The 15,217-nt window shown below is 43.0% G+C and overlaps 1 protein-coding gene across 8 annotated transcripts in view; it reads left to right on the forward strand.

Moving 5' to 3' along the window:
- Window positions 1–15,217, forward strand: part of slmapa (sarcolemma associated protein a) — a 132,971-nt gene that overhangs the window by 83,497 nt on the left and 34,257 nt on the right. For 5 of the 8 annotated variants that reach the window (XM_039770804.1, XM_039770805.1, XM_039770803.1 and 2 more), the window contains one exon: window positions 1,179–1,241. The exons of the other annotated variants lie outside the window; for them this stretch is intronic. In XM_039770804.1, the coding sequence (XP_039626738.1) occupies window positions 1,179–1,241 (63 nt within the window). The remainder of the gene's footprint in view (window positions 1–1,178; window positions 1,242–15,217) is intronic. 8 annotated transcript variants of the gene reach the window in all.

The following is a 15,217-nucleotide window of genomic DNA, read 5'->3' on the forward strand; positions in this document are numbered from 1 at the left end:
GACGGTAAAGTAAATGCAAGTATCTTTGGCCATATTGCTCCCTATTAGACCCTTAACTTCGCTCATGTGCAGCTGAAAAAAACAGCTAAACCCTTTAAGAGGTTGAAAAATCAGTTAAAAAAAGTACTGCATGGCAGCTCTTTACTGTGAACCAAAACTAGGCTGGAAAAAACAAGGAGTAAACTCTGCAAATAAATTAAAACTGTACATGGAAAATAAACAAACAAAATTTTCTCACACCCCAACAATGGTTGATATCAGCATGCTGGACATGATGTGTGCATCAGTAGAGTTAAATGCCTATAGACCTCCTGAAGCTTTCTAATAGTAGTCTTTTCTAATATATTGAGTAAAAAATAATATAGAGGCCTGCGTTCGAGCATTCTAAAATACTGAATAATTTTATTTCTGTTCAACAGTATTACAGTTCCTGGTCCTGGTGCTTGCTAATTTGTCAGCATGTTAAGGAAGATAACGTACTGTACTGCCACACTATCTTCTCTAAAGGGAATGAGTGAATTGTGTTTTTTGTCATTGTCGTTTTCCTAGAAGAGGTTTAGAGCTGTCCAGATTGTAAATTAGTACCCACAGTGGTGTTTTTGGGGGTGTGGTAGAGAAAAATTACAACTGAGGGTAATGTCTTTTTTCTTTCGTTTTCATTAAATTAATCTGAAAGCAATTTTGTTAAACGGGTATAATAAATTAAGTGAAAAGAGGTGATGCAATTTTTGAGACTGCATTAGCTTTAAGATTTTTTTATGTTCTTGAAAATAATGGCACTTGTGTCAAAAATGGGGTAGATAAATTGTTTACTATCATTAAGTTACTAATCATATTTATTGGAGACATTTGGTAAATCTCTAGCTCATATTTGGATGTTTATTATGTAAGTATATATCCTTTTGCTTAGTAAACATGATTATTTTAATGAACTATTTATTAATCTTATCATGTAGCCAGAAGGCTGCCAGCTTCATGACGTCATATGTGTTTTAAATAACAGTATGGTGAATGCAGGAAATGTGTTGTCATTAGACAGTGGCAAGGTTCATTTGGCTTGTTGCATTTAGAAAAACCTGTTATCCAGTGTTGTAAGTGCGGGATGTGGCTGCTTGTTTCTTCCAGAACAGCACATTGAATTGTTTATATTTAATGGAAAGTTTTTCTTTCTTTGTTAGACCACTTTCTTTTAAAGAGTGGAGGGGACAGCACATTTATCCAACAATTCATTCAGTGCCAGAGTGAGTACACGGTATTCTTTACACTCCCTTTTCAACGTTTAATTTATGAGACAGAATTGTAAAAGAAGCACTGTATTTTTTTAGGGGGGGAGGGAAGTGAAGCAACAACATTTGGCATCTGCACTTGCTTCTGCAGCTGTTACTGATGTATAATAATTGCATATTGTCCAATAATCAGCTTAATATTAAAATGGTGTTCATAATATAATTCAGAGAGCATTAAAATGCCTTTCTGGCAGTCACTTAGTTTGATGGAGTGAATAAATACAAATAAGCAGTATAAAGTCTGTTACCTATCCTGCCTTAGTTGAACATGCTGAATGCACTTCAGTAACCGTCTAAAGTGCATTCAGGTTTTTATTAACAGGACTGAATAAAAATAACAAATGAAGCTTTGAAAATAAAGCTTTCAGATCTTTCACAGGCTAATTTTTGAGATGTGTAGATTTATTCACATAATAAATGTTTAAACATTTGTTGCATGGTATATAATGTGCATATATATATATATGTATGCGTATGTATATATGTATGTGTGTATATATATATATATATATGTGTGTATATATATATATATGTATATATATATATATATGTATATGTGTATATATATATGTATAGATAAAAAATATAGTGTGGTGTACTGCCAGGGCCCTTTCCTGGCTGGGGCATATTCAGAGCATTTACCTCCTCCAGAGGGCAGAGGTGGCACAAACCCGGGTTGCAGCGATGCCTCGTACTCCCACAGGCTTCATGGGAGTTGGAATTTAGTGCAGCTCTGTTGGGTTCCATGGACACCACGATGGGGTGCTGCAGCTACTACCCTGAAGAAGGTCAATGAGCACCTGGAGCATTTCCAAGTGCCTTATAAAAAGAGGCAGTGGTCACTACTTAGGGAGCCAGAGTTGGGTGGGAGAAGTCTAAGCTTGTCAGGAATAGTGAAGAAAAAGAAAAAAGGAAGAGAGATTAAAACAATGCTCGAAGCAGTCTCTTTCAAAACAAGCCCGGTGCATTCTTTAACTGCCTTCTTTAACTGCCTGTACATGCTTGCCGTCTTGTGCTCTCTCTCTCTCGTGCTCGCTTGCTGCACAGGGAGAGACTGAACACGTGCGGAAATCATTGGCACGTACGAACCGGAAGGGAAACTGGCTTGAGACACAGACAGGCGGACACGTTCATTTCACCCACAACACGTTTATTTACAATAATAAAGTCACACAACTGCACCACAAAACCCCCAAAGTTCCCAAAAGTCCTGGCCACACAATGCCTTCTTTACCTTCAGGCCGCCTCCTTGCCTCCTCCAGCAAGCTCAGTCCTCTCCGCTCCCGACTCTCGCCCTGAATGAAGGGAGGAGGCCCCTTTTATTATCACCCGGATGTGCTCCAGGTGGGTTCCGGCAATCACCCGCCGACACGCCCCTGTGTGGCAGAAGTGCCGGCAGCATCCCCGGAAGCACTCCGGATGTCCCTGCTCTTCTTCCCCCCAGCACTTCCTGGTGTGGCGGAAGTGCTGAGGTCCAGGGCTCCCAAGGCACGGGAACGCCCACTGGCGGTGACCACGGGCCCCTACAGGGTGGAGCTTCAAAGCTCTGTGCCCGTGGCCCCCAAAGCAACCAGGATGGCGGCAAAATTTTCTAAATTTCCTTAAAAGTGTCTCTTCAGGTATATTTATCATGTTTATCGGCGAGAATTTGAGACTGCCGGCATTTTTGATGGAAACCAGGAAGTGACTGCGGAGAAGTTTGGTAAAATGAAACCTTTGTTTTGAAACTATATACGCAAATACAGTACATCGGGTGGATTTCCGGAGACTTGTTATAAATTTGATTAACTTAAATACGCAATACAGTGGACCCTTGACTTACGAATTTAATTCATTCACGAAGGCTAACCCATAATGCGTTCCCAACCTCCCACTGCAACACTTAACCTTTTCATAATAAAAAAGGGTTGTATAATGTGCATAATTTACCAAAACACCAATAATTTTTCTAATGTGCTAACCAAAAAGTTATAAAAAGTGCCTAGCCTACCAGAAGTAGGCTAGATTAAGCTAGGAGCATGGCGGTGCACATGGTCGCAGCAGCTCAGGGCTCTCATTTTCAGTGCACTTTTTTGTTGTTTTTGTACTTTTTTTTTTCCTTGTTTGTGCACGATCGGTTCGGCGAAAATCCGCTACACCTGTCAGAACCTTATAGACATCAGTGTCCAGAGCCAGACATCTGTTTCGAGTGTTTTTCATCACACGCACAACATCCCAGACAACATAGCGAGACCAGCGGGCTCTCCATAGATTGTTGTGTCGGGTCTAGGAGACGACACAGACGGAGGAGGGAAAGAAAGCAGAAGCGGGGCCGCAGATCCGGCATTATGCTATGGCTAAAAAAACAACCATACAAGCCCTATACAGAACTTTTTTTTCTGCACTGAAAGAGCTGCTTTTAATCTCATTGTAGATGTGTATAGTGACAATAAAAGGCATTCTATTCTAGAAACAACAATTTCATACTGTACTCACCATTTAATTTGACATCTTTGGGCTGCAGGAAGGCAGGAGGAGGAGAATGAAACGGAAGGTGGTTATTGTTTAGAAGGAGCCTCCTTATGCAAATCTTTTCTTTGTAAATTTGTCAAGATGGTGGATTTCGACATGCTGTACATATTAGCGAGATCGGTCACACGAACAGCACTCGCATATTTCCACATAATTTCCATCTTCGTTTCGTTTGTGATCGCTTTCTTTACCTTCTCTTCCTTCCTTCCTTAGCAATTATGTGTCTTGCTTGCATGGTCTTAATGAATCATATATATAGGTAAATCACTGCAATGACCGAAATTACATCCACAAACACATGTATCTGGGCTCAAACTGACGCTACTGACACTCTCGGTTGTTTTTTTTACAATCGCGCAAGCGGATACACGGGACCGCATCCGGGTCGTAACGCAAGATGTTGATCGTAAATCAAAACAAAAATTTTTATTTCTAAACTTCCTGATAATTTATTATAAATTTTATTAATAAAATCAAAAACTAAAACACTTTTTTTTAATAAATTCTTTATTTAATTTAAAGTAACGGCATGCAAAGTTACTTCTTCATCTGAAAGATGGCTCTGTGGTTTCGTCATTATTTACTTCCGTATTCATTAGCAAAACCGGCATTGCGCTGGAAATCTTGAATCTGAAACGATACTCGTTGTATAAACCGACCCCCAAACTCCAAGCCGAAATTCTCGGCTTATATAACGGGATCTACAGTGTATATATATATATATATATGTATGTATGTATGTATGTATGTATGTATGTATGCATGTATGCATGTATGTATGTTGCATAGTTTACTGTCAAATAATGCAGAGTACGTGACGTGTTTCGCCCTTATTAGGCGTACACACTCACTGCTCCCCTTGCGGGGATCGAACCTCAGACGTCAGCGTCAGAGACGAAGTCCCTTTACGCTGCGCCACGGTGTGTGGTTTGTTTATTTGCTGTAGATCGGAGTAATTATATTCATTGCATTTGTAGTCCTGATCTGATTGTATGGGTGGTTACCGCACAGGGCGAAACATGTGCCTCGTATTCTTTGCATTATTTTACAGTAAACTATGCAACATTCCATTGATCTGCTTCTCGCAACTGAAAGAGGGCCCCGTGCATTACCACATCCACCACAGGGCCCTCTTTCAGTTGTGAGAAGCAGACTAAGGTAACCACCTATAAAATCAGGTCGAGTCTTAGACTACGAATGCAATATATGTATATGTATATATATGTATGTATATATATGTATATATATATGTGTGTGTATATATATATATATATATATATATTGTAAGAACTGGAGACCAGAGGCGTGGAAAGGTTTGGGGCAGCCACCCGTTTAATGCGGTTTCCCGGCTGCAAAAGTATTTGAGGCATTTTCAAACAGTTGTTTACACAACAGAGTCCAAAACAGAACTGCCTGCCTAAGCAAAGGCAGTGAGCTTTATAGCTCAGAGGGCGGAAATGATGTCGTCCTCTGGGCGGAACTGGAAGTGACATCACCCTTGGGGCGGAACCGAAGTGACCTCATTCTTGGGGCGGAACCGGAGGTGGTGTGTCCTTCCTGGAAATGGCGGCTCCTGGTGGGATTTCCGGTAAGACCTGCAGAGAACTCAGAAAGAGCGTCAGCGTACCCGCCCCTGGGCAGATGTATAAACAGTATGTCTAAGCCCTTCAGCTGCTTCCCATGCACACGTGTGTGACAAGACTCCCCCCTCAGCCCAGACCCGTCGGGTCGGGCGACCTGCACCGAGAGGTCGTGGGCCGGGAGAGGGCATCGGCGTTGGCATGAAGGGACCCCTGTCGATGAGCGAGCGTATATTTGTACTGCTGCAGGTCAAGAAACCACCTCGTGACCCGCGGATTCGACTCCCTGTGAAGGGCCATCCACTTTAAAGGCGCATGATCCGTCACCAGAGTGAACACGCGACCCAAGAGGTAGTACCGCAGCTGCGTCACCGCCCATTTGATCGCCAAAGCCTCCTTCTCCACCGCCGCGTACCTGGTCTCGCGGTCCAACAGTTTCGGCTCAGGTACATAACGGGTGTTCAACACCGTCGGCGCTTTGGCTCAACACGGCTCCCAAGCCTGTGTCCGAAGCGTCCGTCTGGAGGACAAAAGGGAGAGAGAAGTTAGGGGAGATTAAGATAGGTGCTGAAGTCAGAGCCCTTTTTAAGTCACTGAATGCAGCCCCGCTTTATCAGACCATACCACCGTATTAGGAGCTCTTTTCTTTGTCAAGTCGGTCAAGGCGCGCTCTCTCGGAGAAGCGAGGCACAAACCGGCGGTAGTACCCGCCAAACCGAGAAAGGATTGGACTTGCCGCTTGGTTTGGGACGGGCCAGGCCATTATGGCTTGCAACTTGGAACACTGTGGCCTCACAGTACCCCGGCCCACTAGGTAGCCCAAATATTTGGCTTCTCTCAACCCGAGTAACATTTCTTGGGGTTGATGCGGAGCCCGGCCTCTCCCAATGTCCGTAATACTGCTGTGACCTGCTGTATGTGCTCCTTCCAGGTGCTGGAATAGATGACAACGTCATCCAGATAGGCAGCACAGAGCGAGTTATGGGGCGGAGCACTTTGTCCGCCAGGCGCTGAAAAGTCGCAGGCGCCCCGTGTAACCCGAATGGAAGGACACGATACTGCCAGTGTCCGCTAGGAGTGCTAAACGCGGTTTTTCCTTGCGGACTCCGTTAAAGGAACCTGCCAGTACCCCTTTGTCATGTCAAGTGTAGTCAAGAATTTGGCTGGTCCCAGTCTCGAGGAGGTCGTCCCACGCGAGGCATGGGATAAGCATCAAATCGGAAACTTGGTTGAGCCGGCGGAAGTCATTGCAAAACCTCCAACTGCCGTCAGGCTTAGCAATCAAGACGATGGGGCTGGACCAGGGACTACTACTTTCCTCGATCACTCCTAGTGCCAGCATTCGCTTGATTTCCAGTTCCACTTCTACTTTCTTTGCCTCCGGGAGTCTGTAGGGTCGCTCACGGACGATCACCCCCGGGTCAGTCACTATGTCGTGCGCAATCAGAGAGGTCCGACCTGGTTGTTCACTTACCACCTCTGGGACCGGCGGATAGCTGCTTGAGCTCCTGTCTCTGTCTGGGAGATAGCTGTTCACGAAATTAAGGGCACTTACTTCGCGAAGAGAGCAGGGCTGTCCGGAGGAGGGATCGGGATCCCTCTCCTTCCACGGTTTCAGCAGGTTTACATGATATATTCGCTCAGCTGGTCGGCGATTGGGCTGTTTCACCAAATAGTCGACCAATCCCTTCCTCTCCTTAATTTCGTAGGGGCCTAGCCAATGTGCGAGCAGTTTAGAGTGTGAAGTAGGAACCAATACCATGACGCGATCCCCGGTTGGAACTCCGGAGAGTCGTACACGGTCATACAGGCGGGCCTGTGCTGATTGTGCCTCCTCGATATGACTTTTAGTATAGGTCTTATTACATCAAATCTATCGCGCAACTGGGCGATATACTCCAAAATGTTAGTGGAGGGCTGTGCCTCCCCTTCCCAGCCCTCTTTTAAAATATCTAATAAGCCCCGGGGCTGTCTTCCGTATAGTAATTCAAAGGGAGAGAACCCGTAGAGGCTTGAGGACTTCCGTAGGCAAAGAGGACAAGGGGGAGGAGTTGGTCCCAATTCCTCCCATCCTTGCTGACTACCTTACGTAGCATTTGCTTGAGAGTTTGATTGAATCTCTCCACTAGCCCATCGGTTTGAGGATGATACACGAGGTTTTAAATGCTTTATTTTCAGTAACTTGGCAGTCTCCTTGAGCGTTTCCGAGGTGAAAGGCGTTCCTTGGTCCGTCAGGACTTCTCTAGGAATGCCCACGCGTGAAAAGACTCCTACTAGTTCCGTGCAATATTTTTAGTGGTAGCCGGCGCAATGGAACGGCTTCAGGGAATCGGGTTGCATAATCCACGAGGACGAGTATATATTTATATCCTCGGGCTGAGGGCTCCAGGGTCCTACTATATCCACCCCAATCCTGTCAAAGGAACGTCAATAAGGGGAAGGGGAATCAGAGGAGCACGGTCCTTCCTAGGAATTTGCCGCAGTTGACACTCCGGGCAGGAAATGCAAAAGCGGCGAACCTCCTCATTAATCCCGGCCAAAAAGCGGAGCTTAATGCGCTCTAATGTTTTATCGGGCCGAGATGGCCTCCAAGAAGGTGAGAGTGGGCTAACTTCGCAAACCTGCCGCCGGTAGGTCCGCGGGACTAGCAACAACTTCGGACCTTCCCCTCATGTTCAGCAACCCGATACAATAATTCATTATCCATGACAAAGTGAGGTCCCTGTGGCATGGGCAAATGCGTGCGTTGGCCGTTAACGAGAACCACTGCATTCTTTATGTGCTTCAGAGAGTCGTCATTCCACTGTTCTCTCTTGAAAGAAGCCGGAGTCGCTCTAAACTGAAAGTGCAACTCAGAGAGCGGGTCGGTCTGACCTCAAGGCGGAGAATCCTCCCTCGCTGCGGGCGCTAGTGGATGGCGTAGTAGCCCGCGACGGTCCGGGAGTATCTTCGTCACTCTCTTGGCCTACCGCCCCACTCCCTGTCGGCTGATTACACGGTGTGGAAGCAGCTTGAGATGAGTCTTTATCATCTATAACGAGGCCAAAAGCTTTTGGGAATGCTTTCTAAACTACAGTTACTGTCAGACCAGTCCGCCCGAGGATTACGGAAGCGGAGGATCCGGGTGTACCGCTACGTAAGTCGCGAAGGGTTCCTCCGAGACATACGTAACACGGGCGGTATTGTACGAGCGGATATCTCCGTGTATACATTTTAGACTGGTCTTTTCTTAATCCATTGTTGCGGTAGAACAAAGCGGCGAGCAACGACAGACACGTTACTGCGGAATCAAACAGCGCTGTTATCATATGTCCATTAATAAGAAGCTCTCCCGTATGTTTATCCGCCAGGGATTGCTAAGGGCACACAAACAACCCCGCCATTGTCCCCTACGGTCCGCCTTGTTCCCCGACAGGTCGCAAGCCAGACGGCCCGGCGACTTCGGAACAGGCTCTGGATTGCGTGGAAGGGACTGCTTTTGTAGGACATAACTCCCGGGTAGTCCACAGAGCGGCTGTTCTGCCTTCCCGGGTTTCACAGCCGGCCTCTGGGATTGCAAGAGCTGTAGCAGCTCGTCCCTGGAATGGAATTCGCCCCAGGCGGCTGGGCAAATTCCTGGGGTATCGCTGTAGCAGCAAAAACAGGCCACTTGCTGCACTATTTGCAAGGGGTCAATCAAATGGCGTAGCCACTCACCCACCTGTTGCCAGAGAGCCATAGCCTGCTCTGACAGCCCTTTAGTTGGGTTAACCTCCCAGTCTATTATATTCTTCACCTGCCGGCCTGGGGACAGCCCATCGTTAACAGGGACCTTGGTCCCGATGGGCGCTCGGCTTTCCTACCCAGAAGAGCATACTGAGCCACTCGTGTGTTTTCCCCAGAAGCCAGCCCACGCCTGTGGGTCCCCTCTACCTTCTCCACGAGATGGGTTGGTAGCCCGGGTTATGCTCGTGGAGCAGAGCCTGCACCGTCCTTCCTGACCCTCCGGCACTCCCTGCCCGAAACTCGGCCCGGTACTCACCCACCTGGTTCCTTGAAGTCCGTGTCCCGGGTTCTTCGGGGACACCATCCTGCCGACTACGCCACTGTAAGAACTGGAGACCAGAGGCGTGGAAAGGTTTGGGGCAGCCACCCGTTTAATGCGGTTTCCCGGCTGCAAAAGTATTTGAGGCATTTTCAAACAGTTGTTCACACAACAGAGTCCAAAACAGAACTGCCTGCCTAAGCAAAGGCAGTGAGCTTTATAGCTCAGAGGGCGGAAATGATGTCGTCCTCTGGGCGGAACTGGAAGTGACATCACCCTTGGGGCGGAACCGGAAGTGACCTCATTCTTGGGGCCGGAACCGGAGGTGGTGTGTCCTTCCTGGAAATGGCGGCTCCTGGTGGGATTTCCGGGTAAGACCTGCAGAGAACTCAGAAAGAGCGTCAGCGTACCCCGCCCCCCCCTGGGCAGATGTATAAACAGTATTGTCTAAGCCCTTCAGCTGCTTCCCATGCACACGTGTGTGACAATATATATATATATAATAGTCTTGTGCAAATCAAGAAAATATTTAAAGCAAAGTCATGTTTATTTGCTTATAAAAACTCTATATAACTTTAGAATTAACATTGTTACAAGAATGCCTTGTGCATTTAAAGCTGCTTTTAAGTAACTTTTTTTAAGTTTGTCACTAGGAAACCTACTTTAGATAATCACAAGTTTATTAATTTTATAAAGGTGTGCATTTGATGGAGTTTAACAAATACATGAAAAGGTTGAGGGGCCTGGAGGAGAGGTTCCACAACCACACCTCTGTTTTAGCACAAAACCCAAGATATCAATATGTTATTCGGAATACTCAACAAATTCTTATTGCTTTCTATTGTATCATTGTGTTATCTCTAATTTTTTTATATATTGTTTTCATGAGCAAAAGATCTGAATGCTCAGATAAAAACTAAATGGATGGCTTAAGACTTTCCTATGTACTATGAAAGTGTATGTTTGTACATTTTGCTCTTATTTACAAGAATTAATAAAGTTTTGCAAAATAAATCATCCTGGGCGGCAAGCCGGTAAATTGCTAGACACATTCTCGCCTACACACATACAGTACTCAAAATCACTCTTGTGTGGCGAGTTTTGAATTTACCTTATAATCCAAAACATGTTCTAGGGAAGTTTAATGGAAAATCATACCTGAAAACAATTTTGTTGTTAAACGCCATTTCACTTTCTATTTTTCTGTCTTTGTGTGAGTTTGGTTGTTTATCTCTCTAAAGTATATGTAATACTTTTCATTTTAGCATTCCTGGGAGGATGTGTTTTGAAGTGGATCACTTAATATGGGATGGGTACTGGGCCCCTGACTAGGCCGCAACCATTTTTGATAGGAGTTCCCCATGTTTGCTTCCAGTCTTTGGAACTTTTGTACAGTTTGGCTTCTGATAATTGTGTTAGTGTGTGTGCGTGTGTGTCTTTACACACTCACTGGCCACATCATTAGGTTCACCTGTTCAACTTCTTGTTAATTCAAATATCTAATCAGCCAGCATAATGGTAGAAACATAATGCATTTCGGCATGTAGACGTTGCTCAGACAACCTGCTGAAGATCAAACTAAGCATCAGATTGGGAAAGAGGGGCGATTTCAGTGACTGTGAATGGGCTATAGGAGTATTTTTGAAACTCCTTATCTATTGGGATTTTCATGCACAACCATCTCAAAGGTTTACAGAGAATGGTCCGAAAAAGGTAAAATATCCAGTGAGCAGCAGTCTGGGTAAAAATGTCCTGATGATGCCAGAGGTCAGAGCAGAATGACCAGACTGGTTTGAAATGAGAGAAAGGCAGCAGGAATTCAAATAAATTCAAAAACATTGCCTGGTCTGATGAGTCTCAATTTCTACTGCAACATTTAGACGGTAGGGGCAGAATTTGGCATCAACAACATGAAAGCTGTTGCTGACCATGTCCATTCCTTTATGACTGCAGTGTACCCATCTTCTGATGACTACTTCCAGCAGGATAACGCACCATGTCACAAAGCTCAGATCGTCTCAAACTGTTTTTTTGAACATGAAAATGAGTTCACTGTACTCAAATGACCTCCACAGTCACCAGATCTCAATCTTAGAGCACCTTTGAGATGTGGTGGAACAGGAGATTCGCATTATGGATATGCAGCCAGAAAATCTGCAGAAGCTGCGTGTTGCTATCATGTCAATATGGAGCAAAATCCCTGAGAAATGTATTCAGCACCTTATTGAATCTATGCTGGGAAGAATTATGGCAGTCCAAACCAGTACTAGCAAGGTGTACATAATAAAGTGGCCTGTGTATGTGTGTGTTTTATATATATATATATATATATATATATATATATATATATATATATATATATATATATATATATATATATATATATATATATATAGATTAATAGATTTTGCTTGGCCTGTGTTATCAATTTAAAAATGCTACTCTCCTGTTCAGAAAAGAAAACAAAACACAGATACTTACTTTTGGGATTCAGCCACAGACCAGTTTTCCTGTGCTTTGCTATATCTACTACAGGTAACATTTTTTTGCACATTTTTGTGCTTTTGCCGGTAGTCAAAATAATGCTGTGGATTATTGGTTGGCTTAGTGAATGCTGTAGTTGCAGGTTCTTAGGTGCCTTCTGCTCCGAGTAAAAGTTTAGCAAGTGTATGTTTGTTATTTCAGTTACTAACTTATTTGTCATTGGTTACTAGTCTATAGTATTCTTTCAAATAAACACATCCTCTGAAACAATTCGCACATTTCTTTATTAGTAATTTTGAATCTTACCGTCATTTCTCATACTATTATCATGGTGTTGAAATGTTGGTTAACTGTAATTTTTCCATCTCTTTTTTTTTGTTTAATGAAAGGTATTAGCCAGGCACATGGCTAAAGTGCTAATCTGTTCTGCATAATATGTAATCATAGTCCCTTTCACATATGGAGTACCTTAGTGGTAAATTGCTGGCTTTAGGGATTGTTCTGTATGAACAAAGAGAGTTAAATATCTCCAAAATCTCAGCCTAAGAATTTCCAGGAAGTGTCTGGAACATGGGAGTCTGAAAAATGCAGCCAAGGAAACCACTACTTTTAGTTATTTGAGTAAGCAGTGCACATACAGAAATTTATGTTACAGTGAAGAAGAGGTAAAATTGATGTGTTGCTCTCTGAACTGTGCAATTTTTAAGAGATTTAAATATATATAGGTTCAGATTCTTGCTGCCTTGGTTTAGATATTTTACTTAATGTTGTTAAAATCTTTAATTCAAGCACTTTGCCCATCCATCTATCATCTGTACCCACTTGTGCCCAGTTCACAGTTGCAAGGCACAGAGCCTACCCAGTGTTATGAACACACAGCAGAAACCAACATTCACAGTGATGCCAGATTTTTTTGTGTCAAAGGGGGATTGTGCCTTTATGCTATGGCAGAATAACTGATGTGGTCCCTTTTCTCAAGTTTGAATCTGCAGTTTTATAACAGACATATATAATATTTATTGTCTTCTATAGTTTCTTCAGACTTGTGAAGTATCAGTTATGACATGAAAGGAAGCTACTTTTGCATCTAATAAAGTCGTACCCGAAATGCAAGAATAAGTTCTGAATGTGGGGTCAGTTTTATATTGGCTGAAAATTATTAATAGCAAAATTAAACATTTACTCTTTTTTGCTGCTGGCTGAAACTGATTTTCACTAACATACTTTTTCTGCCACATTCCATCTGCTAAACATGGTTTATCTGTTAATTAATTCAGACTTGCTGTACTTCACTTAAATGTGACAGGAATAAAGGTGCAAATATTTTTTAAGACATTCAGACTATTAATAAAATATTTTAGTATTTAAAAATCTTACGAATGTAAGCACTTCTGCCATGTTTCAATTTTGTACTACAAAAGTGGATCAGGATGAAGTGCTACCAGTGCTGTTTGATTGTGGCATCAACACTCTTAATTTAGCAGTCTAAAACATTTTATTCATTACAGATTGCACTGGAAAAACCTTGTACACAACTCTCAATAGTTTGCAGACCTATCCAAAATGTACATCTGAGTATTATATATGGATGCTACTATCCCACCATCCCAAAATTCTGATCTGTGTGATTAGATACTTCCATCATGTTGCTTCATTTTGTTTTTGAAGTCGGGCAATAATTTTGATGTGAAAGTTATGAGTTGCTTCCCACTTTGCCCTTTCTTATTACAGAATGTTGAAAGGGGATACTGACTTTTCTGATCTAACACCACCTATGTATTGGTGACATGTTATTAATGTTCACTGAATTTTGTTTGCAGCCTGGTGTACTTTGTTTCACTACAGAAGAGTGAATGCAATTTGAGCTTTTTCCAGCAAAATGTCTATTTTGTTAACTGGTATACTGCTTGTTGAATCGGTTTCTTACAACTTGTATTTATCTAGCATATTGTCAGAAACCTAAATAAGAAAATAATGTGTCTGCGTGGGTTTCCTCCGGGTGCTCCGGTTTCCTCTCACAGTCCAAAGACTTGCAGGTTAGGTGTATTGAAGAACCTAAATTGTCCCTAGTGTGTGCTTGGTGTGTGGGTATTTGTGTGTGTGTGTGCGCGCTCTGCGGTGGACTGGTGCCCTGCCCAGGGGGTTGTTCCTGCCTTGCGCCCTGTGCTGGCTGGGGTTGGCTCCAGCACACCCCCGTGACCCTGTGTTAGGAAATAGCTGGTTGGATAATGGATGGATGGATGGTTCATTAGCTTCAGTATCCAATATCTAGATTTGTATACTATTAAAGGGACAAGACCCTCTTATGTACCATTGGTTTAGACTTGACTTTGAGGCAGTAGTGGCATCCATATAGAAAAGCTGTCTTCACAGAATTCCTTGAGTTATATGGTGATTCATATGTTCGAGTGCAACTGTAGAAATGAAGGAAAAAGCAGAATCCAGAATGCATATCTTTACACGCTTGTGACAAACTGAATCAAATGACTGAGTTGATTTTTTTTTTTATTTTTTTTTATTTTTTAAACACTGTACATAACTTATAAACCTATAAGACCTCATTATGCTTGCTCATGGTGGGTGAATATCAGGTTTTTGTGCAAGTGCAACTTACAATCAACTTTGACTCAGATAAAATGTTATGCAGCTACCCCCATTTTCAGAGAGATACTAAATTTTACTGATTGGTTTCAAAGGATATTTTTAATCAGCAATGTTTATATCCATGTACCAAGAGATTTGTTTTAAAAAATACCTTTTGTAAATTGATTCACTATAAAATTAAAGAATGTCAAGTTAAAATTTCTTATATATGAGACTTGTGCTTAGTGAAATTAAAATGCAGCCTGTGACTTGTTGCTCTCGTCTGCTAAATAACACCATTAGTGAGTTTCCAAAATAACAACAAAGGAAGTCCTGACTGCAGTAGGAAAAGTTCTGCTGGGTTGGCCTATACTGTCCTCCGTACTTGTAATTGCTGTCATAGTTGCTTCTGTGATTTTTGAAATGCTGAATCTTAGGTTTATATTTATGTCTCCTAGGCTGCATTCCTTTGATGAAACATAGTGCATTTGCCAGTTATTTTTTTCTTCTTCTTCATCTGAGAGTCTTCACCTCTCATCTGGCATGCATGTTGTATCGTCTTTGTTCTGCACAGCAGCTAACTATGTGAATGCGAGCTCTGATGTATTCTTGGCACTTGCACTGTTAATTAGGCTTTTTTTCTCTTTACAAATAACAGTCCTCAAGTACTTTGTTTTGCTTTTTTATCCTTGGCTTTTTGTAACCTCAGCTAAGAACATTAACCAGGTAGATGTTTGCTAATCTAACTA

The sequence above is a fragment of the Polypterus senegalus genome, chromosome 12, assembly GCF_016835505.1.
Source record: "Polypterus senegalus isolate Bchr_013 chromosome 12, ASM1683550v1, whole genome shotgun sequence".
Classification (NCBI taxonomy): Eukaryota; Metazoa; Chordata; class Cladistia; order Polypteriformes; family Polypteridae; genus Polypterus; species Polypterus senegalus.